This window comes from Doryrhamphus excisus, linkage group LG5, assembly GCF_037039965.1.
Source record: "Doryrhamphus excisus strain RoL-2023G ecotype Guam linkage group LG5, RoL_Dexc_Guam_v1.1, whole genome shotgun sequence".
NCBI lineage: Eukaryota > Metazoa > Chordata > Actinopteri > Syngnathiformes > Syngnathidae > Doryrhamphus > Doryrhamphus excisus.
The window spans coordinates 20,028,418-20,053,038 of NC_136361.1; the positions used below are offsets into that span (position 1 = coordinate 20,028,418).

Sequence of the window (24,621 nt, forward strand, 5' to 3'; positions counted from 1 at the left end):
ACCGTATTCCTGAATCCTGGGCATTTCTTCCTTTACATTGCTCATGACTAGAAGACATTTAAATGGAGCCGTATCTTTCATACCAACGTGATAGCTTCAATTCGGTCATGTGACTCACCACTGTGTGAGGTGCTGAGGTGCATCTCCAGGGACCTGGCCCCTGAAAAGGTCTTGTTGCATTGTGGGAAGGGGCAGACGCTGGAGGTCTGGTGGGGTCCAGTGTCATTCTCTTCAACGATGGTCTCAGGTTCTCTTTGCCGGCCGCTGCAGTAGTACATCAGATGGGCCTGTAGGTTCCTCTCACTGCGAAACCAGATTCCACAAGCTTTGCAGGGGAAGATGTCCTCTGGAGGAACACAAAGCGTAAGATATTAGGATACATATTTTTACATTAGACTGAAAGAAAAAGACTACACTTTTTTCCATGATTCCATTTCTGCTTCTCAAAGCTGCAGTTTTCCTCCCAATCATTAGCTGCTGCATATTGCTGCACTGCAACCACTGGGTTTGGGTCCTTTTTCAAGGGCAAACAAGAAGAGTAGACCATCTGCTTCCAGAGACCTCCCTGTTGAGCTGAACCCAGATAGCCCTTGCTAAGTAAACAAACGCACTATTTGCATGAGGCCTGTATTTTGCAATTAACACGATAGTCCGATCCTCCGAGTGTTTATGTGAACCTAAAACTTGAAGGTCGTTGGTTCTTATCGCCAATGCAGAGACTCATCTGGGTTAATCTCCGCCTTGTGGAGACGACGCGCCTTGTTAAGCAGGTGACTATGGGCAAGCTATGTGTGTGTGTGAGAGAGAGTGAGAGAACAAAAGGAAGTGCATGATACGTGCGTGTTTAAATAAAATGAACGATGGCACACGGATACTCACTGTTGACAATGGCAGTGGGCAGGATGGAAGCCATTGCTGCCTGCTGTGGCAGGAGCTGGATGCTGTCTAGCAACCTGGCCGGGTACATGCCCTCGCTCAACGACATGTGGTTGACCGCCTGCAAACGCGAGTCAAAGTCCACCGCGAACGCCACCAGCTCCTCGCCCTCCATCATGTTCTTGGTGGTGGTGCACCACAGTTGGCCACCTGCACAAAGCGGACAGAGACGTTGTTTCAGTGTTGGCTGTGAGAGAAGGACAGGCTTTATCATAGTATGTACATACAGTAACTGCATCATTTTTATCAGTCAATATTCATATATATCAGGATATGTTGCATGTAGCCAGACTTGCTGAGTGTGAGGCTTAGCAGTGTAGAGAGTGCAGCCGACAGCAGCTCCTGTGTGAATGTTCACTGCATATATAACCAGTAATGTTACATTACCGACACCGACTCTACGTTATCCTATTCAGATATCTTATTTTCTATGATTATGTCTGCCATATTAGGTGATACAATCATAAAAGTGACTTTGTGGGTGTTATTTCCTGTCTAGAGGGCTCTAACAATACCCAAAAAAACCCATATCAGACAGGTTTTCTATGCTCTTACTATGCAAATATTCCATTTATAAACAATGCTACTTTATGGAAATCCATTTCACAGTTGGGTCCGGAACCAATTTACAACAAAGCATTACTGTATATACATTATTTATGGGAAAAATATTTTTATATAATAATAATAATAATAATAATAATAATAATAATAATAATAATAATAATAATAATACTAATAATAATAATAATAATAATAATACCAGCAACCCTTGTGAGGATAAGTGGTAGAAAATGAATGAATTAATGAATAATAATAATAATAATAATAATAATAATACCAGTGACCCTTGTGAGGATAAGTGGTAGAAAATGAATGAATTAATAATAATAATAATGACAATAATAATAATAATAATAATAATACCAGCGACCCTTGTGAGGATAAGCGGTAGAAAATGAATAATAATAATAATAATAATAATAATAATAATGGATATTATTTTGGGGATTTTTTTTATTTGGTTTTCGAATGTTCTGGTTTCTGTCGGACCTTTTGCAATGCATTAACGACCAAAACCAAGGTTCCATTGGATATATCTAATTTGAGATCTCATTTTAATTTTCCAATTAATTTTTCCCACCAGGTAGAACCATACTGTAGTGGGAACAAACGTACAAAACAACAAACAAGAATGAAGGACAACGTGCATGTCCAGTCACCTGTGGACCTAGTACGTCCGTTGACCCCGATAACTAGACGACAAATGTTACTTTCGAAAAAAGTGAGGGCAACATGGCTGTTTTTGGTTCCGACGCATAAACAGGATGTTGGTATTATTAGATTGTTGTGTTTTGGTGTTGGGGATTAGACATTCCTTTTCAAATCTTCTGAACATATTCATTAAGGGGGGGTTGGGGGTTGAATGAGGGGAGGTAGAGGAAGAGAGCGAAAGCTTTAGCTTAGATAATATTTATCTCAGCACATGACAGGTTTTTTTCAGCCGTACTTCATTTACCATAGAAGAGATTAAAGTTTTTAATATGACTATTTACAGAAATCTGGCTTGGGAGATAACAACAAACGATGATACGCTCCCGCTAAATGGCAGAATTAGGACATTGTTTCGGAGGAAAGCCGGACAATTAATTAAGGCACGCTGTTAGCTTTCAAAGATGTGCAAACATAGCATCACCGTGTCAGGCTGAGAGGCGACATGTGATTTCAGCCCTTGCTGATGTGGAATAAAGAGAACGCCCCCCCCACCAACCCGCCCCACACACACATGTGTGACACTGACTAGTCACTACTCATGTTTACATAAACCCGACCAAAACCCTGCATTTCAAACCACGCTGTGAACGTTCTCTCAATTAACACCATTCGCTCTTTTACGACATAAAACAGTCAAGTTTGGAACCGTTGTAGCGTATCTATAAATCATGCATTTGCATGAATGAATTTCCCAATTATTATTTGGATTCCAAATTGAATATTTCACCATCCGCTTTGACGAAAAAACGCTTCCCATCTGCTGGTGAAGTGCTGAAAATTAGACCATCACAAACGTCAAAGGAGGGAAATGATATTAAAATATGCTACCTCTGTGTGCAAGCATCACTCCCCGCGAGTGTGTGTGTGTGTGTGTGTGTGTGTGTGCGTGTCACCCCTTTAAAGAGCAGTGCCTATCTGTTGGCCAATCGACTGTGACGAGACACCCACTTCAGGCCGCTCCACTTCATCGTTTTGATTCTGTCATACCGCACACTGCCTGGAGAGGTCCTTTGAATTTTTATCTCCTAATTAAAATAACAAAACTCCTCTCTACTGTCTGCCCAAGTTACCATCAAGGTAGATACAAACGGCAAGTGACAAAGATGGGCGAACGTATCGCAGCCATAGCCACAAAAGTTTCTCTCCCTCTGTATGGATCTCTTTCGTGGAGACATGCTCTGTAGCTTACAAAGAGAATAATGAACAAGGCCCGTGCATGCTGAGATACAAATCAGTGTTTTTTTGGATCAATAGGGATGAAAGGCATTCAGAAAGGAGGCAGATTATGCGAGCGTGGAGAAGTGTTTTACTGCTTTTGACAGCAGAATATGCAGTCAGCTTGCATCCCTTCAGCCAAGGAAGCGACACATCCATCTGTTGTGTGCACAAATGCTGGAAGTCAGTACCAGGACTGGATGTACCACTTTTTTTTTTTTTTTTCCTGAACTAAACAAAACACTGAAACAGCATTCTGCTAGTTTCAGTTGATTTCTGGAGATATATATGTGTTGGATTTAACAGTACTTATACCATCATTAAATACAATTGCAGTTTGATTTCTATTAAGCGGCTTCTTTGTGATACAATACTCACACGTGGCTGATATTGACAATTCTTAGGCCACATGACATTTAAAAAACATTTAAAGGGATACACACCTGTGTACACAATAAGACCAGATACAGTCAATCACTGCATGTTTGCACATTTTTTTTATCAAAACATGTTTATTTGTGGCACATTAGGCTTATAATTTCCATAATTAGGTTATTGAGCAAATTCAAGAAACAATACAAGCAGTTTGCTAAATACAAGGATGAAGAGTCTTGAACCAGTCATGATGTGCTATACATATCACTATATTGACACTTACTATGGTACACATTATGTCATTGTATGGTCATATCACCTTGTACTTTGGAATGTGACCAAAAAAAAATATGAAAAAAAAATTGTATTAGGAAAGCAGGAAGTGAACAAATGTATTGAGTAAGACCCTCAAACAATGCACAACGATGAGCCAATTCAAGAAACGATACAAGCAGTTGATGAAAAAACAAAAATTAAAAAACTTAAACTATATTAGGAAAGCAGGAAGTGAACAAATTAAAAACAGTTACTGATTGTAAAAGTACCAGATGGAGGGGTAGGATTTAATAAGCTTTGCTGCTTCCTACTCCTTTTGGACATGTGGAACTGTGAACTGATTATGTGATGCATTCAATTGTAATCTGATGCATGTTCAAATGAAATAAAACCATTACCATTTTTTTGGTAGAAAAACCATACCTTACAGCTCTGTCTGAGGGGGGCACATTTTTACGGGTTTATTATTGTTTTGGTAATTCAACAAGTGCATTGAAAGTTCACTCTTGTAATTATAGCTTAGATTTTATACTTTTATAAACGATATAAATCCACTATATTAAATAAAATGAGAATATTTGAAGCAGCTACTATGATGTGATCTGTACCACCAGTTATAAATATTTGTTTTTCAAATATCTGTACACGAGTCCATGTCTATAAAAACTTCCGGTATAGAAAATGGATGGATGGATACTATTTGTACCCGTATAGTCTTGACGTACCGACACATTTTTTGCAGCGACCCCGCAGAGATACATAACACTAAAAGACCGCTTCTGAAAAAAAAACACAGTTGTATCACACATGACAACGGCGTGCTTTGTGCGCGTAAGAAACATGAACAGCGAGGTCAAGAAGGTAGAGAAAAAGACACAAGTCAAGAAAGTGGACGAAAAAAGGGGCTGTGAAAAGTGCAGCTTGTGATTTGCACTTGTTTGCCTGCTAACTGTCGGCAAGGAGCTGCCTTTGTGCACTAGCCAATGCAGTTGGAATGAAGGCTATTGTCTAAATCCTCCTGCAGAGCACCTGATAAAAGAATAAAGAACTATGACATATTCTAAAAACAATGGAGGAATTAAGGAGAGACAATAGGCCAGCTGCCTCATTAAAACAATCAAAACGGCATCCTGTATGTGGTCCAGATAATTAAAAACCACTGCTTCCTAAAGTCTCTCAATACCATATCCACCGGCTCACTGAGGCCCTGAGACTATAGCTCTGCTGGCTAAATGCCCTCGTCCCTTCTTCCTTTTGATTAGTGCTTTATTTGAACGTTGAAGATGAACATATGAGGGAAATTCATGAAACACATTTATAATGCAAACCCTTTCCCCCCTTCTATAAGTACTTACAAACTAATCAAACGTCTTGGGATGAATCACTCGGGGCACGTGTCGCCTCCCCTTTGCCTAAAGCCTCAAGAGATTTCAAAGTGCAAACATCACAGGGCAATTTTTTAAGAATTTCCTCCATTTAAATGAGTTCATAAGAAAACGCTTGTGTACAGTATCTACGGGGGAGGCAGGGCAAAGTGAGATACAAGAGCAGGATGTTTTTAGTTTGCAAAGCGCTCCGTGGCACCGTATCTTAATGAAGTCGCAAACAAATCTCATGCCTTGTGCAAAGCTGAGAGACAACAAAGCGGCAGAAATAACAGAAGGGTTTGGATAATTAAACTGGCCTGAAGACAGGTATTCAAATGTTGGTGTGTAAACAGCACAACTCTTTAATAGTTTAGCTGTAAAATGCGTAGTTAAGCACATCAGCGCTTGCCTCTCCCATCTGTCCAAACACATTAACATTGCAGAGGCCATTACGGATCTGGAAGTACAGTTGCACGTGGGACAGCGTGGCTTGAATGCGGCACGTGGGGAAAACTAACAGTGGTCCATGAATGCATCGTGTTTGCAGGAATTTATAGCAGAGTATTGTGTTAGGTTGCACAATTTGGAATGTATCGATAATATGGTGGAAAAGTGAAAGTATTGTTACCAAATTTCAGCCCTATTATTATTATTATTATGGGCATGCCTGTTATTGATACCTAATATTACATGTCGTAATTTGACGGTGATTCAGCATTGTTTTGGCTTAGCTCTGGAGAGTTTTAGCAGTAAAGGCGGGGAGTTAGCGGGCTGCACGGCGGTTGAGTGGTTAGCGCGGAAGCCTCAGAGTTCAATTCCACCCTCGGCCATCTCTGTGTGGAATGATAACAGTCATGATGATAGGACACCACATGAGTTTTGATTTAATAATTGACATAATTAACATGTTTTGGGGCTGCACGGCGGTCCAGTGGTTAGCACAGCTACGAGACCTGAGTTCAATTCCACCCTCGGCCATCTCTGTGTGGAATGATAACAGTCATGATGATAGGACACCACATGAGTTTTGATTTAATAATTGACATAATTAACATGTTTTGGGGCTGAACGGCGGTAGAGTGGTTAGCACAGCTACGAGACCTGAGTTCAATTCCACCCTCGGCCATCTCTGTGTGGAGTATGCATGTTCTACTCGTGAATGCGTGGGTTTTCTCCGGGTACTCCGGTTTCCTCCCACATTCCAAAAACATGCTAGGTTAATTAGCGACTCCAAATTGTCCATAGGTATGAATGTGAGTGTGAATGGGTGTTTGTCTATATGTGCCCTGTGATTGGCTGGCGAACAGTCCACGGTGTACCCCGCCTCTCGCTCGAAGACAGCTGGGATAGGCTCCAGCGCCGCCCGAAAATGAATGAATGAATGAGGTGAGGAGTTAGCTTCATGCTATGCAAAATTTGTTGTTGTTTGTTTGTTTTGACCCTCGAATGCAACTGATATTCGCTTCTCTGTGAATATGCATTTTGTAGCGTTTCACAGAGTTTACACTATAGTCTCGTGACGTCCACCTGCCAAAAAAAATCCTCCAACTGTGCCGATTTCAGATCTACTGACTGTTGTCAATCAGTTCCAGCTACAACGACACTCCCCTTCTGTCATTAATTACCGTCATTCATTACCAAGACATAAAGTAACCAGAAAAGATACCCAATTTGTGCCTTTTTTTAATGATGGGAGATTGGAGCCTGTTTGTTTTTGCAGAAGAAAGTAAACAAAAGTTGTGTGGCACAAGTACTCCTCCATTGTAAAATAAAATAGTACTACAGCAATATTTGCATAATGACAATTTGGATTGGTGTTACTCACAGAGCTGCATTCAATACCACAAATATAATCTGTCATCTGAGGACCCAAACATGCACGAGAACACATCTGCAAGTGCATCCTTCTTTCCAAGCTTAATGATGGCTGTTCAAACTTCTTTCTTTTGTTGCTTCAGACTCTTGCGCTTGTAATCTGCGTCTATTGGCAGCGCGCTAACTGTTGGTCTTAATTGTGAAGCGAGGCCAGCGGTGCCTGAAGCCGCGGTGAGAGTTGTAATTAAAGACCTCTACTCTTCTTGTCTTCACATCAGCTCCAACTCCTTCTGGTCAAATGGGAAAGCGGCTCCGCGTACCTACGAATATCAAGTAGCTGCAAAGCTGTTAACGGACTCTTGCTTTCCATTTTTGAACGGCGCTTTATTGCAGGTCAAGTCGATTTCAAACTCTTCCTGTGATTAATGTGAAATAGATGGATGCGTAATATGTGTATCTGCAGCTGACAGCCCGTGATGCATTGACAAACACTAAACAAATCATCCTCATGAATACCGGTAAATATTTGGAATGTTTCTGTATGGCTACAGTTAGTACATTAGCATGACTCACACCGTCTTAACACCCCTCTGTCTGATACTAGATAGAAGGATTCATAGATATACTTCATTAATGATGTCACCACAGCATGTCAGGAAAGTGACCCGGGTTCGATGTGCACCGACACGCCTCTCTCAAACCAGCTCATTACTATTGACGCCACACTAAAGTCAAATTAGAGGATGTTATTCCACCGAGGCACTGACAGATTGATCCTCTCCATCTCCACTCCATGCCCAGTCCACATCTGGGACGGCCACTAGGAGGCACTCTTCTCATGCCCAAGCCGCCGCTGGTTGATGTTGATGCTGCGACCATGCAGAGACTGCACACATTCCATATCACAGCAGCACCGTGCCTTTACATCTTTGCTTGCAAGGTACCTTGGAAAGATCTTTTTTTGTGAGGGGAATTGTATGCATGTAGCAAAAATGCACCATTTTGACGTCTTTACCTCGGGAAATGTCATGTGCAAGCTTGAAAGTCATACAATATAAACAGTCTTTCCTTTCTAAATCTGTTCCTGTAAAACTAAATTCCAGCAAAGATAAGACACATGTATTTCCACGATTAATAACATTGTCCGATATGTGTTACACAACCCCGCCTTTTGTGTCCACACTCATTTGAGCATTTTTCTACACAATCTACACAACGCTCCAGCACCTGCATGGCCTTGAGCAAATGACACGAAGGTCCCAATGCAAATTAAAAAGTCATTCCAGGGAAGCCTCATACGCACGCCTCACTACAGTATGTATCAATATAACATGTGCATTTTAGAAATTATACTAAATAAAAGTTGAAAGAATAAACTGTTAAAATGAAATTAAAACAGTACCCCCCCCCTCTGGATAATCGCTGGCGCTTTTCAGTACAGCGGCAAAGGATGCTTGCCTGTTAATAGTCTTTTCATAATCATGGAGGAGAGATATGGAAATGAAAAGCTAGTTTTTGTATCACGGTGCAAACCAGTTTCATTTATCATATTATTTACGTGACATTTTTTTAAAAATAGCAAACATAACATAAATTTTATATATTTTAAAATATAAAATCTCCCTCTCTCTATATATATATATTTATTTTAACTATGCATTATTTCATGGGTGGCCTAGGACATAATCAATAAAGAAAACAGTCACTAGTTGTGATCATATTATTTACGTGACTTTTTTTTAAAAATAGCAAACATAACAAAAATTTAATATATTTTAAAATATAAAATCTCCCTCTCTATATATATATTTTTATTTTTCTAAATACATTTAATTTATTAGAAATATGTCGCACGTGGCTAATTTACGGCCATCTCAAGAGGAAAGCTTTTATTACAGGATTAATTACAAGTAATGAATTGTTCTCCTTTGCACACATGCTAACAATAAAGAGGGCATTTTCAAGTTTGTGTTAAAATGGATTCTGTACTGTCAGCGTTAGACAATACCAGACACAGATTCCAACACTGCAAAGCTGTTTCCTCTTATTCAGCACACACACACAGACACACACACACAGACACACACATGCATTGAAAAAGCGGACTGTTTAAGCAAAGCGGTGACTGGCTCCTCTCCTCCGCTGTGCTTTATTCTCTATTTGGACAGGTCCATCCCACTGAGGACTCTATTAAGTATCCTTCTCTGCGGGTAGTTCTGCTCGTGTCCTGGTTGTGGCCAGTCGACATGTGTTTACCGCGGCCCCTGCTGGGGCGGCAGGCTGGTTGGGGACCTGTCCGAACCAAGCCTCGCTAATGGGACCAAAAGACCCCTTGTGACCCTCTTGGGACGGAACACAATTTGAGTGACCACCACTGCAGAGAGACCTCTTTCGTTACCCTGCAGCTGTAACGTAAACCACATCCGTTATTCCGTCATGGCTGGGTCGGAGCATGTGACCAGTAAAGGGGACAACACAGGCCAGTTGATTTTTTTTTTTTTGCGGTGAGAGCAGCAAAGCCATCACCACGTGCCTCAGTGCCTCCTCCAACATGGCTCTGGCCCTACACCACATGGCCAGCCTGTGTGTGTGTGTGTGTTGTGGGAGGGGGGTGGGGGTGTTGTATGCTTGATGCCAGCCTAATGCAAATGCTCGCCATTTAAAAACTGGGAGCTTCCCTCCCTCCCGCCTCGTCTCTCCTCTTTGGAGAGGTCTACTTTTGGCCTTCTGGTGCTGGCACTTATTTTCTTAGTCTCCAGAAGGACCGAGCCACAGAGATGCACCTGTCATCCGCTTTGGAATTCAAACAGTATTGTTCTGGTCGTGAACATTTGAATTTATTAGCTCGTGAATGTATTAAATCCTGATTTGGGATTAAAGTATTTTTTCACTGTTGCAGTGCGGCTAAACGGCACAAACCAGTATATCATCCCAGCATGTCATGTGACATCCTGCTTAAAGGTGCTAATTCTGTCGTTTTGCAAAGACACATATAACGGCAGGCTAAAAGGCCTAATTGCGTTTGTCACATTGTGTCCGGGTGGCTCCTGTACGGGGTGCACGCTCGCTGCCCTTGCTCATTGCCATTCAGTCATGGCCGCCCCAGGTATCACCATGCGGCCATCTGGAGCCGACATCTGTCTCTCTATTGATCACAAGGGTTTAGCACTTGATCAAACAGACTGCGACAGGAAATTGCTCTTTTCCCCACAGAAAGGGCCAATTGCCTGCGTGAGGGTAATAGAGTGGAACTGCGATGCAGCAGCAGGGGCAGTGGGCAGGAGGGCACGAGGCGCAGCCACTGCGGAGGTGTTCAAACCTAATGCATCATCACCAACATCCTGTTTGCAACCCTTGCAACCTTTCAATTTCAGAACCTCTCCAGTCCATATGGACACGTACCGTATGCCGCAATCCGAGTCCCATTTTAGAGCACACAATAAAAATGTATCTTACATTCACTATATATATATATATATATAGTATATAATATTATATATATCATTAATCAGTCTTTACTTGTTTTAGTTGCGCTAATTTAATTTTTTTATTGATTTATTTTGCTTTTAGAGCTGCAACAATTAATCAGCAACTATTTTGATATTCGATTAGTCATTTTGTTGATTTAAAAATGTAAATATTCTGTGATTTCGGCCTCTCATGTGTGAATATTTTTCCATTTCCTTACTCATCCCTTTGACTTTGATGGACAACATTGATGGACAACCACTAACCCTTTGCGTTTGGTCCATCTAGGACAGGGGTGGGCAAACTACGGCCCGGGGGCCACATCCGGCCCGCCAAGTGTTTGAATACGGCCCGCCCAATCTTTCCAAAGTATTTCATTTAAACTCAACATACAACCTGGCATCATGGCCTGAGCCAACCTTTTGATGGTTTTATCAATTTCGTTTTTTGACATGGTCTGTTGTTTACAAAGTGCTCCTGAAAAAAGGGACACAAGCACATAATAATAATAATTATTATTATTAGATTATTATTAGATTATTATAATTATTATTAGAACTATTATGATTATTATAATTATTATATTAATGCCAATTATTATATTAATTACATATAATATTATTGTTATATTTGCATATTTTACATAATAATAATACAATAATTATTATTATAATTTTATTATTATAATATTTTATTATTTTTAAAATATTTAAATATAAATGTAAAATAATAAATAATAGCAGATTGCATGACAATTTTACAGATACAATAATACCCCCGTAAATTTTGTCATATCAATGCGGCCCGCGAGTCAAAAAGTTTGCCCACCCCTGATCTGGGACATGGGTGTCCAACCTATTGAGGGCGCTGCCCCGAGAAGGCCACTTTTAACTATCCATGAATGTAAATATGAATATAACCATGCATTATTTAATGGGTGGCCTAGGAAATAATCAATTAAGAAAACAGTCACTAGTTGCTACTTTAATTCCATGTTGATTCATTTTTACGTCCTCTTCCTTTACTTGGGGAATAAATGTGGTGTAAATGAACTATTGAGTAATAGACATGAGGAAGGGGTGGGACTCAATAAGCTCTGCGTCTTCCTACTCCTAGTCAGACGTCTTGAATGATGAAAATGGAACAATGTGATGTTCTTGAACGCAACAAAAGACTATACCAATTCCACACTACACTATTAATACCCGAATATGGATTCCAGTCATTTCCAAATATGAAAATAGTTGGTCGTCTGCTTTTCCAGGCACTCACTATAACATCATGTTTAGCAAGTACGGACAATTTGATAGCGAAGGTGACATTTATTCAGCATTGTAGAACATATTTAATTGTCGCTGCAGAAAGCAAGATATGTTTTCCTCTTGCCTACAGTGCCGGGATTGTCCTTTGGAATATGATGCAAATTTGGGATGAAGCAACTAATTCCTTCCTTGCACCTCTGAACACCCCCTCCACCCTCAATCCTCTGCCAGCCTCCATCCTCCCCAGACACGAGGATTCTGATTAATCGTGTGACCGCCCCTCGTTTTGCATTTTATACAATTTCACGGCGCCACGGTGAGATGTGCGAGGTGTTTCGCCACTTTTGGCAAGCTGAAAAGATGTAGCCCAAGGAAGAACAAGTCGAAAGTATGAGGGGGGGAAAAAATATGACCAGGGGATGTGATAAAAAATTATCAGACAGTGTGTTTTCCTGTTTGGTTTTAATCTACATTTAATTAAATTCTTATCTGCTGTGTGCTTATGGCTGCATCTGAATGGAGAGGCTGCATTCATTATGAATGGTAAAATTGAACTCACTACATTGTGTGTGGCCCAATAAAGGAAGCAGGCTCTTATTGCGGTGCATGCAAGCTCCGACAGACGTGCAGGAAAAAAATAAGTCAATTAAGATCAGTCTTTAAATTACCGCTGTATCAAAACAAGGGGCGGGAACATGCGCCATAATAGAATCCTGACAGGGAAGAGAGCACATCTGACTGTTGTTGTTATACATCCCATTTGATGCAGCCAATTGTATTACATAGCTTGTTTATGGAACCGGCGCAATTCATGCACACTGCATTTACTCGACAGCCATGATGGCGCCTAATCAATAGTAACGAGGGAAATGAATGTCAAAGGTCAAATGAATGTCTGCAAAAGATGGAGGCGGCATGTGCAGCAATGTAAAAAGTTGCATTCAAAGGCAACAAAAAGAAAGGAAAAAAAAACATTTTGTAATGCTATTGACAAAATAACTGGCAGGTAGAGCACGCCGAGCTAAGAACAATATCTCGTAGGTAGCCTCCCGCCGCCGTTGTGGAAAAAGACCCTGAGCCGATACTACAAAGTTGGGCCGCGGCAAAATCCCTAAATCTTCCAGTTTGCGTATTCCGAGCAGTGTCGGGAAGAAAGAAGCTCCCTGCTGCCTGTCCGTGTTTACAGAGCTGTTCTCATCTCTAGGCCTTGCTCATCCACGGCACTCACACACACTCGGCTTTTTACACGGAGCCGTGTGTGCGACTCTGGGTGTGTATGGAAAGGGGGGGTGAAGGATCGGCAGATGAATGACTTTGGTGCATCGGAGGGGGATCACAGCAGATAATCGCTCCCGACTGCTGTGCTGGCGTACGCGGATCCGGTCTTTAAAATAATGTTGGGAGTCAAGCCTCTCCCGGGCATTTCGCAGGTTATCATCTGCATTTTATGTTTGCTGTTTAAATCTTAACGGGACGCGAGCGGCACGGGAGAGCAAATATGTCTGGAGTCGGGTGAAGCGGACTGGAAATGTCATTGCGAGGGGTTAAGATTAGCGCTCGCTGGCTGGGGAGATGAAACCCTTCAAAACGAATGGCGTTTATTCTCGGAATGTCGTATTTAACCTTACTGGGCTGGATTGCCTGAAGAAGGAATGTTGCACCATCAAGCTGACCTCTCGTTATTCCCGAGACTTGAACTCAAACACAAGACAAATCTCCCCGAGTAGATTTAAATACACACCACGACTGAGACGCAGACAGTGTGAATACTGCACAACATAAATTCCAATATCATAAATACTACTATCACACAAACAGAGAGGCCATAAAGTACTGCAGCCTGTGTCTGGGACTATAAACCTCTGGTGTTACTCATAGGGAATAAACACACATGCACAATTTACTGCGCTAGATCCCCTCTTTGTTTATCTTTTAAATAACCACAGTTTATCACCCTCCCGCATAAGCAAATTGCATGCAATGTGTGTTGCTTTAACATTTGATACGCTGTCCGGAAGATTCATTCGTTCCCTATGAATTCAATTGTCTTTGCAATATCCCGCCGCCATAGGCATCGGGCCCCCCCATCACCTGTTCGTTATCACCGGCCATCCTGTTCTGGGGAGCTCTTGAAACGGTGCCACGGCGTTGACTCTCGGCTAACAGCAGGTCTCTGAACTTCTCACGCTTGATGGCGGGGCTGGAAATTACGCTAACAACTAATTAACATCATAAAGCGTGTTTAAATGGACGGACGACACCTGCAACCTTCATTTGCACATGCTAAAATTACCTGTGTTTTTATTTTTGCAGATAACAAGAGATGGGTTAAGGAATATTCAAATGCGCTTGCTGGATTGCTGCCACTAGGCGTCATTTTTAGCTCGTGCTGTGAAAAGCCGACAGGACAAAGTAATAAATTGTCAAAACAGAGAGCTGGCAAAATTCCTAAAGCTGTTTTTTTCCCCCTTTTTTTCCCCTTTTCCTTTAAAAGAAGGCTTGCATGAACCTTGAAAGAGCGCACTGAAAATTACTGAGCCTGAAATAATAACACATTCCATTCTAATTTATATTTCAATATAAAGTATTTCCAGGCATGCAGTAGGCATGGACTTCCAGTTACTGGTCCAAATAACAAAGTGCCGCCTGTCAATCCGAGACACTTTGCTGGCTGGCTGAACTAAGCTGGTTTAGACTGACAAGACGGAGGAAGCATCTCTCTCTGGAGTCCCGAGTCCTGCCACCAGCTCCTTGCCGCTGCCAGAGAAGAAAGATGACCACGATAGCACCAAGTCCCTGTTTTTTTTTTTTTTTTTTTTTTTTTTTGGGAAAGGGTGTGTCACAACTCTTTACTGCACACCCGTCTCGCCTACATTAAGGACTACGGCGGTAATACCGCTTTAATCTTCGACAAATAATTTGAAATGTCAAATCGGGGCCAGGGACTTCCTCGTCTGCTGCACCAGTGGCTCAGCCCGCTCGCCCCATTTGCTGAATAGCTGAAAGCCCACTGCCAGATCCCCTGAAACTTTCAAGCTTTTTGTTCCAACATTGAATGCAACATTAACATACCCTTTGAAATCATCTCCCTTCCCAAAAAAAAAAAAAAAAGCCCCAAACAGCTAAATATGAAAACAGTTGATACTCCTTCGCCCGTACCTCCCCCCTTCTTTTCCTTGGGCTCCCTTAATGAGAGGCAACATGGCCGTCTCTCCACTGAAGGATCCAGACATTCTGTGTGATAGAGAGACTGCGGCTGTTTATTAATAATGAATTTGGATGTTTGCATGTGGAATGTTATCAGCCCGCACACAATCCCACCAATCGTTTGCCCTGATGGGGTAGCTGGGTTGCTCATTAGCAGAACATATTTAATCCAGAAGTTTCTTATCAAATGTCACACCTGCATCTCTAAATGGCATTTTCACATTCATTCGCCTGTATTTGGGAGATGAGGCTCCAAGGTGCTTTGCAGAGATTAAGAAGGAGAGAGAGTGTAAGCTTATTTTATCATTTAGCGGGTCTGGAAGGAATCCAAGGAGTTTTTGTCTTGTTGTTGTAATTAGAAAGCCTTTTAAGTGATAACGCCTGCAAAGGAATATGAGTATGTAGCGATCAGGCCAGTCCCCCCTCCGCTCTCCTCATCTCTCTTCCCTTCTCTTCTTCGGGCTTTTTTAATTGTTGAATGCCGAGGTTTGTTCTATGCACAGCGAGGATTAACTCGGTAGCTTGTGAAGTTTAATGAAAGACTTGAAAGTGCGCACTTTCTTGGGTCTCACTATGACGATTTTTTTTTTTTGTTACCTGCGTGGGAATGGAAATTTTTGTTCTTAAAACGGACATTGCTTTAAGTTCATGTTTACCACAAATAACATTGAAAATAACAAAACTAAATGCCTTGTATGCTACCATTTTGTGCTCAACCAAAAATCTTGGCGGTTGTGATGTCACAAAAGGTGAAGCAGATCCTGTGAGATTTCATTGAAGGATTAACTTCAAGTGTGTTTAGTTTTTTTTTGCATCCCCCCCCCCCCATTCCACCACAAAAGCTTACCAATCATGACAAAAAGAAAATAAGAGTGGAACCTTGGTTAGTATCATTCATTTCAGGTGCTCAATGTACTCAAACCGAGGCAAAATTTGGATGTACAGTACATTCTAAACGTTAACCGAAAAACATGCTATCTGCACGGACGCTAATAAACAAGGTTCCGCAGTGCTTGGTTCAAATACATTTCATCAATCAGATGCTATGGACAAAGTCAGTACGGCTTCATTAAAAGCAAAATGATCTGACACATTTGTAGGTTAAATAAAAGGCAAATAAAGTAAAGAAACAGTACATATAACGCCATTTTTAAAAAAAAATATTTTTCAGTTGCTGCCATGAATTGAACTGGTGAGCATCGTTCTTTTATTGTGGAAATGTTTATCAAAACAAAAAAATCTGTAACTGCAACACAACGAGCGTTCCGTTTGCATTTCAATCTTGGTAGACATGATCCCGTACCAGATCCAAACACCATCTTGTTATGGGTTACCAACTTCAGAGCTACTGGATCTGCATTGAAACCAAAATCAACTGGCCGACCTCGCATCACCAGAACTGATTTTTATAACATAATGAAACAGAATGGCATTAATGCAAATAAAAAAACACTTTTTGGTTTTACTTTATTTGCCTTTTATTTAACCTACAAATGTGTCAGTTCATTTTGCCTGACCTTGTATTATACTAACTTATTTTTACACTTCTATAAAACAATATATGTTGCCTTTTTAACTGCAGTGGATCATCACATATTCATAATTCAGGATGCATTTGGATAGATTTTTGGTTAATAAAATTACTAAATCAATTAATTGATAATAATAAACACAATTTCTAGATGTTTCATCTGTTCTACCAATCATCATTCAGTGTTGAATAAAAATGGATTTAATTAATTTTTAGCTTCAGTTGCTAGCAAATGATGGTTTTTGAAGCTGAATGTAATAGAATAATTCCAACAGGGACTTTTATTGCAAATGTTGAACGTCAACATCACTCTAGTAGGAGCGAGGTTTTTATGATAGCAATGCCTGGAAAATATGATTTTCAAGTGAAGTGAGCTTTACACAGTAAATGTTATTGCAGATCTTTAGAATTAAAAAATGGCTGAGATGATTTCATATTTTACTTCCTTTTTTTTAATTTTTCAGTCGTTGCATGAAGTCTCTACGTATATCCCGGAATGCTGCTGCTGCTGCGGCTGCTGCGGCTCGCCATCTGGCCAGATAAGTCCAAAACTGAGAAGTATTGATCTGGTAATAGTGGTTCACACTTTGGACTCTGACACCTTAGCCCTGCAGACATAATGTCATAGCCTCTTATCCTTTTCCTCTTAACACAACCTGCCTATCTCCAACAGGCTGTCACCTCTAGTAATACGCTTCTCAAAAGCCCCCTAAATCACAGAAATCATTGCACTTTCAGACATTATTTATTTTTCCGCCTCTTAAAAGTGAATCATGATGTACAGTTCGGTTAAAGGTTGTTGCTTTGTTCGTGCGCCCCCCACCCTCTTTCCTTGCTTCGGTCTTCCGTCAACACCTACAAGCACTTTTGGTAAGTAATTCTATTTTAGACATTGGGAGAACTGCTACATAGCAATTACTGGGTTGGGTCTGTGTGATTGTGTAGGCTTACAGTGCATGACAAATATCGTCGAGCTAGACCCCCGCACGGTGATCCCACGTGCTTTAGACGTTTTCATTAATTGAAATCGTCACTGCGTAACCGTTCAGTACTACACTCTGGCAGGTATGAATGAAAGCTGCTACAGCTTAATTACTCTGCAGCTAAATATGCATTGTTGGAAACCCAAATGTCAGGCTTTATATCTGCTACAAATCACTAGTTTAATAAAGTGGGAGTGACAATTAGTGAGCACTTAGGCATCAAAAAATTAATGAAAACTGCTAGCCCAAAGCCAGACTTTCTTGTCAAATACAAAAGCCTGCAAATGATCAGATGTTTTGCAAACTTTTTGAGAGCAGCTTATCCGCTGCTGAAAGATGCCAAACGTTGCCATTATATGCAAATTGTGTTTATTATCTTGCAGGCAGCACAGATCCTGCCTCGGTTGGGGCTGATGCAGCCCACAGCAACTTCTGAGCAAGGTTTAAGCACAAGGGGTTTTAATTAGCTCTCTAAGGGCCGCAGTTAGAGGTGCACTTTTCACAACAGCCGTTGGGAAGTTGAAGACTAACTTGCAGCGCTCCATATGTTGCCCAAGAGGCCTCCGAGACGAGCGCAATTCACATTTGGAGAGACACAATGACCACTCCGAAAAGCAGCACGCCTTTTTGGTGGATTGGATGGTTTATGATTGACTGACATTTTTTGGGAATGTGATCAAAACACATTGCAAAAACATTTTTATTACAAAGATTAAAACTTCTGTCAATCACATCATGTACAATTATTTTATTTATTTGTTATTTTTATTTATTTTATTTATTTTTTAAATCTCTTTTTACACTTAGAGCCCACATTTCCATTTACCAAACCTGCAAACTCTGCTCACACCGATTTAATTTAATGATTAAAATGTTTAATGCGATTAATCACAGATAACGGCAATCATGATTAATCATGATTAATCACAACTATGAACTACCTTCAACTTTTCATCACCTGATTTTACTTGCAAGAACATTGGTCGTACATGGGCTGTACTTAAGTTTAGTTTGGCGAAAGTTAGCCGTGGTTGCACTCGTGACTGGCTGCTTTACGTCGATGTGTTAAGCTAAACCTGACCCCACTTTTACCAAGGGTGCCATTGGAGTATATTTCCCATTTATTGGACCGACAACTCTTACAGAGTAAGTCCGCTTCTCACTGCTACTCACCTTGCCCACCCGGTAATTAAATAATGTAGTTATTTCCCTTAACGTATTTTTGAAGACCCTAATATTAATCATGAATAAAATTTCACAAAAAACAAAGCCTTTGTGTAAAACTGTTAAAAAAAATGACAAATCTTGTACTTCAATGTGTGTCCACTATGTGATGACGTAGTGGACAACAGTTGCAAGCATTGTCAGAAAATATTCTTAATAAAAAAGGAGATGTATTTCTACTATATTCCACTACTGTAATATAAAACAAAGTAGTGAGTTGCCATATTTGGCTGACGGTTGTCCCTAAATTAATGTTACAATGAAGGACTCATGGATCATTTTCTGTTCCGGATGTTTATGATTGCAAGGTTTATACTCTCTCTTCATTGTCATCCTTTTTTTTATAATTTCCAGCTCAGTGTACCTCCTTTCCCATCAACTCTCATTATATTTTCCGCGTTTGACCCCGGAGCTGCCAAAAATGATCTGTCTCATTAAGCGATGCGTCACTTTCTTTCTTCTTCAACTTATTGTCTCTTGCACACTATCCCATCTTTCATCTTAAGCTTGGAATAAATTATACAACAACCATTGCATGCATGCCGTTTGTCGCAAATGAAGCAGTTAGGCATAAAAAGCGTGACGCTGATATCTGATCCCAGTTCATACAAGTGAGTATAGAAGCCAGAGCAAACAACGTTTTACTCGTCTTTCACTGACCACGACCGCTAGTAGTAGTCGTTATTTGAACAAATACAACAGATTACACAGGAGCCGCTGATTGCGTCTTTACCTCTCTGATGTATTTGCTAAAATTCATATATTCACTTGCAACATTTGACACAATTTCTATGGAGACTCTTGGCATTACAGGCAAAATGAGGTTTTGTGTAAATAGTACGTCGGGAGAAAATGGCCTGGAGATAAAAGTATGGTGTTTGTTCAAGCTGAGTCTTGAGCTTCCGTGGTCGTGGCCTCTGAGCCTACCACATCTTTTCTGTACGTGACATGTAACAAAATGTGATTTTTGAGATGAAACAGAATCTAACGCAACGACATGTGGTCGGTACAGTCCCACCTTTCTGAAGACGACAAGGTGGCGGATGGGAATGCCGTTGAGGGGGCTCGGAGAGTGCTTGTAATGTGCACAGAGCAGACATAAGGGAATAAGTTGGACGGGGAAGAAGACAGAGAACAAACCTGGCAGGCGCGTTGAGGCCATGCCAGTCGTGCCTGCGCCACGCGGTGTGGCAGGAGGGCAGTGCCAGGAAATGTGGCGAGAGAAGGAAAGATCAAACAACAAGGGCTGCAGATCTCCACCAATCTGCTCTGTATTAATGTCGGAGCCAAGGAGCGGTTGAACCAGACGTGATCCACAAAGTGTGAGATGTGTGTGTCTGGATGACCATTTGCTGCAAACTGGATGTCGGTGAGAGAGACAACCATTTCCAAACTTGCTGTCGGACAAAAGAAGTTTAGCGTTTAACTTCTCGGTTGCTTGATTTCAAATCCAACGATCACGCGTTGCAGATTTGACATGTATGAGTGAATGTGAGACATGCGTATTTTTTTTTTGTGGACACGCCTGTCAGCTCCAGTGGACCGCATCCCGCTCCAAAAATTGTACTCCATATAGCTGCAATAAAGCAAGCAGACGGCAAATGAGCTCCATGCTGCCATCACTCCCTCCAGGACAGATGGCAAAATTAGTCAATATGCTTTCCAAAATTACATGGAAATCACACAGCTTTGTGTCTATCTGTCTATGCTTTCCATAGCGTCATGACCATCTTTGTCTGGGTGTGAGGACTGTGAAAAGGGTGGCGTTCTGGGCTTTGGGATGGTAAAGAAGGCAGAATCATCGTTATTGCTGTTGATTGGAAAGAAGAGGTGAAGTAATGGTAGACATGAGTTCTTTTGTTAGCGTTGTGTGTGTGTGTGTGTGTGTGTACGGGTGGCGGTAACTGGGGAACGAGCCTGTTCTTTGACAATGTATGATGAACAGCCTGCTATTTGGAGTGCATCCGCAGGAGCCGGTCTGAAGTGCCCGGTCCTTGGAGAAATGTCATAGGAGCGCAATGTTTGAGGAGCAGACTGCAAATGCTGAATCTCCCCGTGGCCCGTGTATTTTGGGGAAATGACACAGAGCATCTTATGACAATATTAGCCCGTATCCCTGCTTGTCTTTTTGAATAGAATCTTGAACCGCGAGCTGATAATGGTATCTCTGCTGATATAAGTCTCTCTGCAGCAAAGCGGGAAAAGGTCTGCTGTTTTGGAGGAATCTCGCTTCAAAATCTTGTCAGAGGGGAAATTGCGTGATTTCTCCACTATTCACTATGTGAGATAAAATTGCAGAAGTTGGCAGCGTGACTATCTTGTCATGTAAATAATTCAACAGAGGATTCTTCCATCTGTTGTGTAAAAAAAAAATAACATGTTTTCTGTGCGAACACAATATAGATTTATGACACACTTATTTTTAAAGTAATAGAAAATGGAAACTCGGGATAACTATATATCACATTTTTTTTTAGACACTGTGCTGGCAGCCAATGTCTTGCTGCAATGACTGTGATCAGTTAAAACATATAGAAATCATTTCCGCTAATGAAATACATAAAAAAATACGACAACTGAGATGAAAGTGGAACTGCAGATGGCGGAACGGTCTGATTCTGGACTGAGCTATGGACACATTGGCCTGAAAATATATATAAAAAATTGGAAAATGTGCAGACATTGGGAGTTGCCTAATTGCACATGTGCAGTAAAATGATCATAACACAGTCCACTGAGAAAACTCTGTCCCTTTCGTGACGGTTCTGTCTTTGTGTCCTGTTCAGGCAATTATGCCCAGCTCCATGTTCTCATATGGGAATCGATGGGGGAGCGCAGAGTGCGGGCAGGCTGAGGTTGGGTATGGGGGGGAGGGCTGGTGAAAAAGTCATTTTAGCGTTGAACTCTTCAGTTCCGGTCATGCTCTGTACCTACGCAAATTAAAACCTCCCCAGTAGCCTATGTAAATATGGTGCCTACTGTGCTGCGCTTTAATGAGCCATGATATGAAAGACATTGAAAACCAATGGAAAATAACTGGCCACTTAAAGGTGGGGTGCATCTGACAGGTGACAGGTCGAGGCAGGTTTAAGACAGGGTTGGGTCTAAGGCATGAACAGACGGGGGGCAGACCAGCTCTCGCATTTGGGAATAATCTGCAACTGTGAGTATTGAACCAAGGGAAGGCCTCGAGCATTACAAAAAAATTCTGCGTGGTAGCAGTGAAAAGGGAAAAAGGGGGTTGTGTACATACGCACTCATTTTTAAGAGTCTTGGCTGCTGTTTAGTCCATTAAAAGGAAACGTTAAATGTTGTCTACCTTGACACAAAGACGATTGTCAGCAGCTTAAACGTGCATCACTCCATTCCACACGGTCACACAGAGCCTTCGCATCCTACAATAACCTTTGTCTTGTACACACGTTACATGGATTACCTATGAGACAATCTTCTTTGTTCAGCAAAATATCGCCGTAGAAATAAGAAACTCTTCAAGGTGGGGGCCCTAGCAAAAAGGGACTCGTCGTCTGCACAAACCGATTAATCCGAAACATTCAGAGGAATCTCAAGTCATTTACGATATCACAGAATCCATCATCGAGATTCCCAGGCAGAGCTGAATCGGCGGCCCAGTTCAATGAGGACTGATGGAACTTATAATTTCATGGCAAAGGGAACATGGCGTCTTTGTAAAGCTGCAAAAGCAAAGCATAAAATAAAATACAGGATTTTACCACAGCAAGGAAACACATCCAGTACCTGATTGCTAACAGACATTAAAGTACAACGACGTATGTAAAATAAGCATGTGGACATATGAAAAGACGTACGGACCTCTAATTGGACAAAACCTTTGCATACAATTATTGTTAAGATTACAGGTTTACGTATTTATGCTAACAGTTGACTTGTAAAAACTGAGAGTTAATATCATGATTCCAATCTAAAAATGTAACAAAAATACACGTACGGTTTCTCAAATGATACAAAATTCAGTCTCTAAGAAGACACAGCCAGATATAAATGGTAGAAAGTTCCTGCCTGGCTGGTGAGCATCGTTGTAGTCAGGCCATCTGAACAAGACAGTGGGGTGCCTCATGAATTTAGACAAAGTTGAGATTCAATATTTGGCTGACAGACTTTCTGCAGTCAACTGTGAGCAAACGCAAACTCTTTGCAAGCCGTCGTTTAGTTCTTGTTTTTCGGTCTTTTGTCCTAAAATCAGACACCTGAAGTGAAAATAGGATCTTCGAACAAAAAAATATGTTGGGACAGCATGTTATCATCGCCCTGCAATTGAACGCCAAGCAGTCAACGTAATTCGGCTTCCTCAAAGTCAGCTGGGATAGGCTCCAGCTCACCCACAATTAAAGTTGGGAATTGTTTGAATTTCAGCGATTCTGGTTCAGATTCCGACAATGGGATAGAAACCGTAGCTACCGTTCTTTGTTTACACCCAACTTTCATGACATCAACGGACTGCTAAAACCCTCGGTTACATTGACAGGAGACCATTGTTGTTTATTGTTAGACTTCCCTGATTGTGGGCGCTTACAGGAAGTCCCGCGTGGTGTATGAAGGACTTATTTCTACACCAATCACGCATGATATCATTGTTGCACCGATCCGGCTGCCCATTTTTCCATGAAGCTGAGGTTGAAACTAGGAATCGAAATCTAAATATGTGAACAATTCCAGGTGAATCGCAATGTTAGTACCGGTTTTCATCGATGCCCAACCCTACCTGGAAAATGGAAGGATAGATGGAATTGATTAAATCCCCAAACATCATGGCGTATCCACAAATAGACACATTCACCCGCTTGTGTGTACTGAACAGCAAAGCATCACATGATAGCTGGTGCATTTAAAAATCAAAACATCTGTACTGGATGTCAGTGCTCTGAAATGCAAGTGTGCAGAAGCGTGATTCGCTATCAGTTGTCATGCTAGGTTGCATGTCCAGACAGTAAAAAAAAAAACAACAAATTGACCCAAAGAATGTTCCCAGTGGTTCCTTCAGTGCCCTGACTTCACTGCATGGATGGAAGAAGAAGAAAAAAAAAAACCTTCATGGTAGCCGCTATGAGAAGATGCTGATAAATCTGTCCGACCAGTTTGGGTCACTCTCTATTCTGCTCTTCCAGCTCAGATAGCAGAAGCACTTTACAAGGAGCCATCTCTCGCCGTGGCAACTTTGTGTGACCTTGTGGAGCTGAATAAGACTGTAAAATTGATTCAGCTCCTGTAATAAAAGAGCATGCACATTATCGGCATTCTAATTATAATTAATACAAGCAGCAGAGGCAGACCCATTATTTATGATAGCAGCCCATAATAAGCAAACAATAATAATAATCAGCTGCTTATTTTAGTCATATAATGATGAATGACTATCCCTCTGGCACACAAAACAGTAGCTGATCACACGAGTGCTGCTTATTTCATTTCTACTTTCCGTTACCCCGTTTTACCCTTTAGCTTTATATTCACAATAACTATATGTAAAGCCATTACATAAATACACACAAAATAAATAAACTAAACAATTTTTGGTGCTGGCAAGAATCTGAAAATCACATTTCTGCTGCATATGAGAACGAGTGAGCACTCGACTGCCTCAAAGTGTGTAAAATAAAAAGACCTCAGAGATCTTGGTTATCGCTTATAATTAGGCATCCATGTAG

The 24,621-nt window shown here is 41.1% G+C and overlaps 1 protein-coding gene across 4 annotated transcripts in view; it reads right to left on the bottom strand.

Annotated features, from left to right (window-relative positions):
* The window catches only part of zfpm2a (zinc finger protein, FOG family member 2a), a 122,362-nt gene that overhangs the window by 4,530 nt on the left and 93,211 nt on the right, over positions 1-24,621 (bottom strand). For all 4 annotated transcript variants that reach the window (XM_058054016.2, XM_058054013.2, XM_058054015.2 and 1 more), the window contains 2 exons: positions 880-1,086; positions 119-346 (listed from right to left, as the gene is read on the bottom strand). In XM_058054016.2, coding sequence (XP_057909999.2) covers positions 119-346; positions 880-1,086 — 435 coding nt within the window. The remainder of the gene's footprint in view (positions 1-118; positions 347-879; positions 1,087-24,621) is intronic.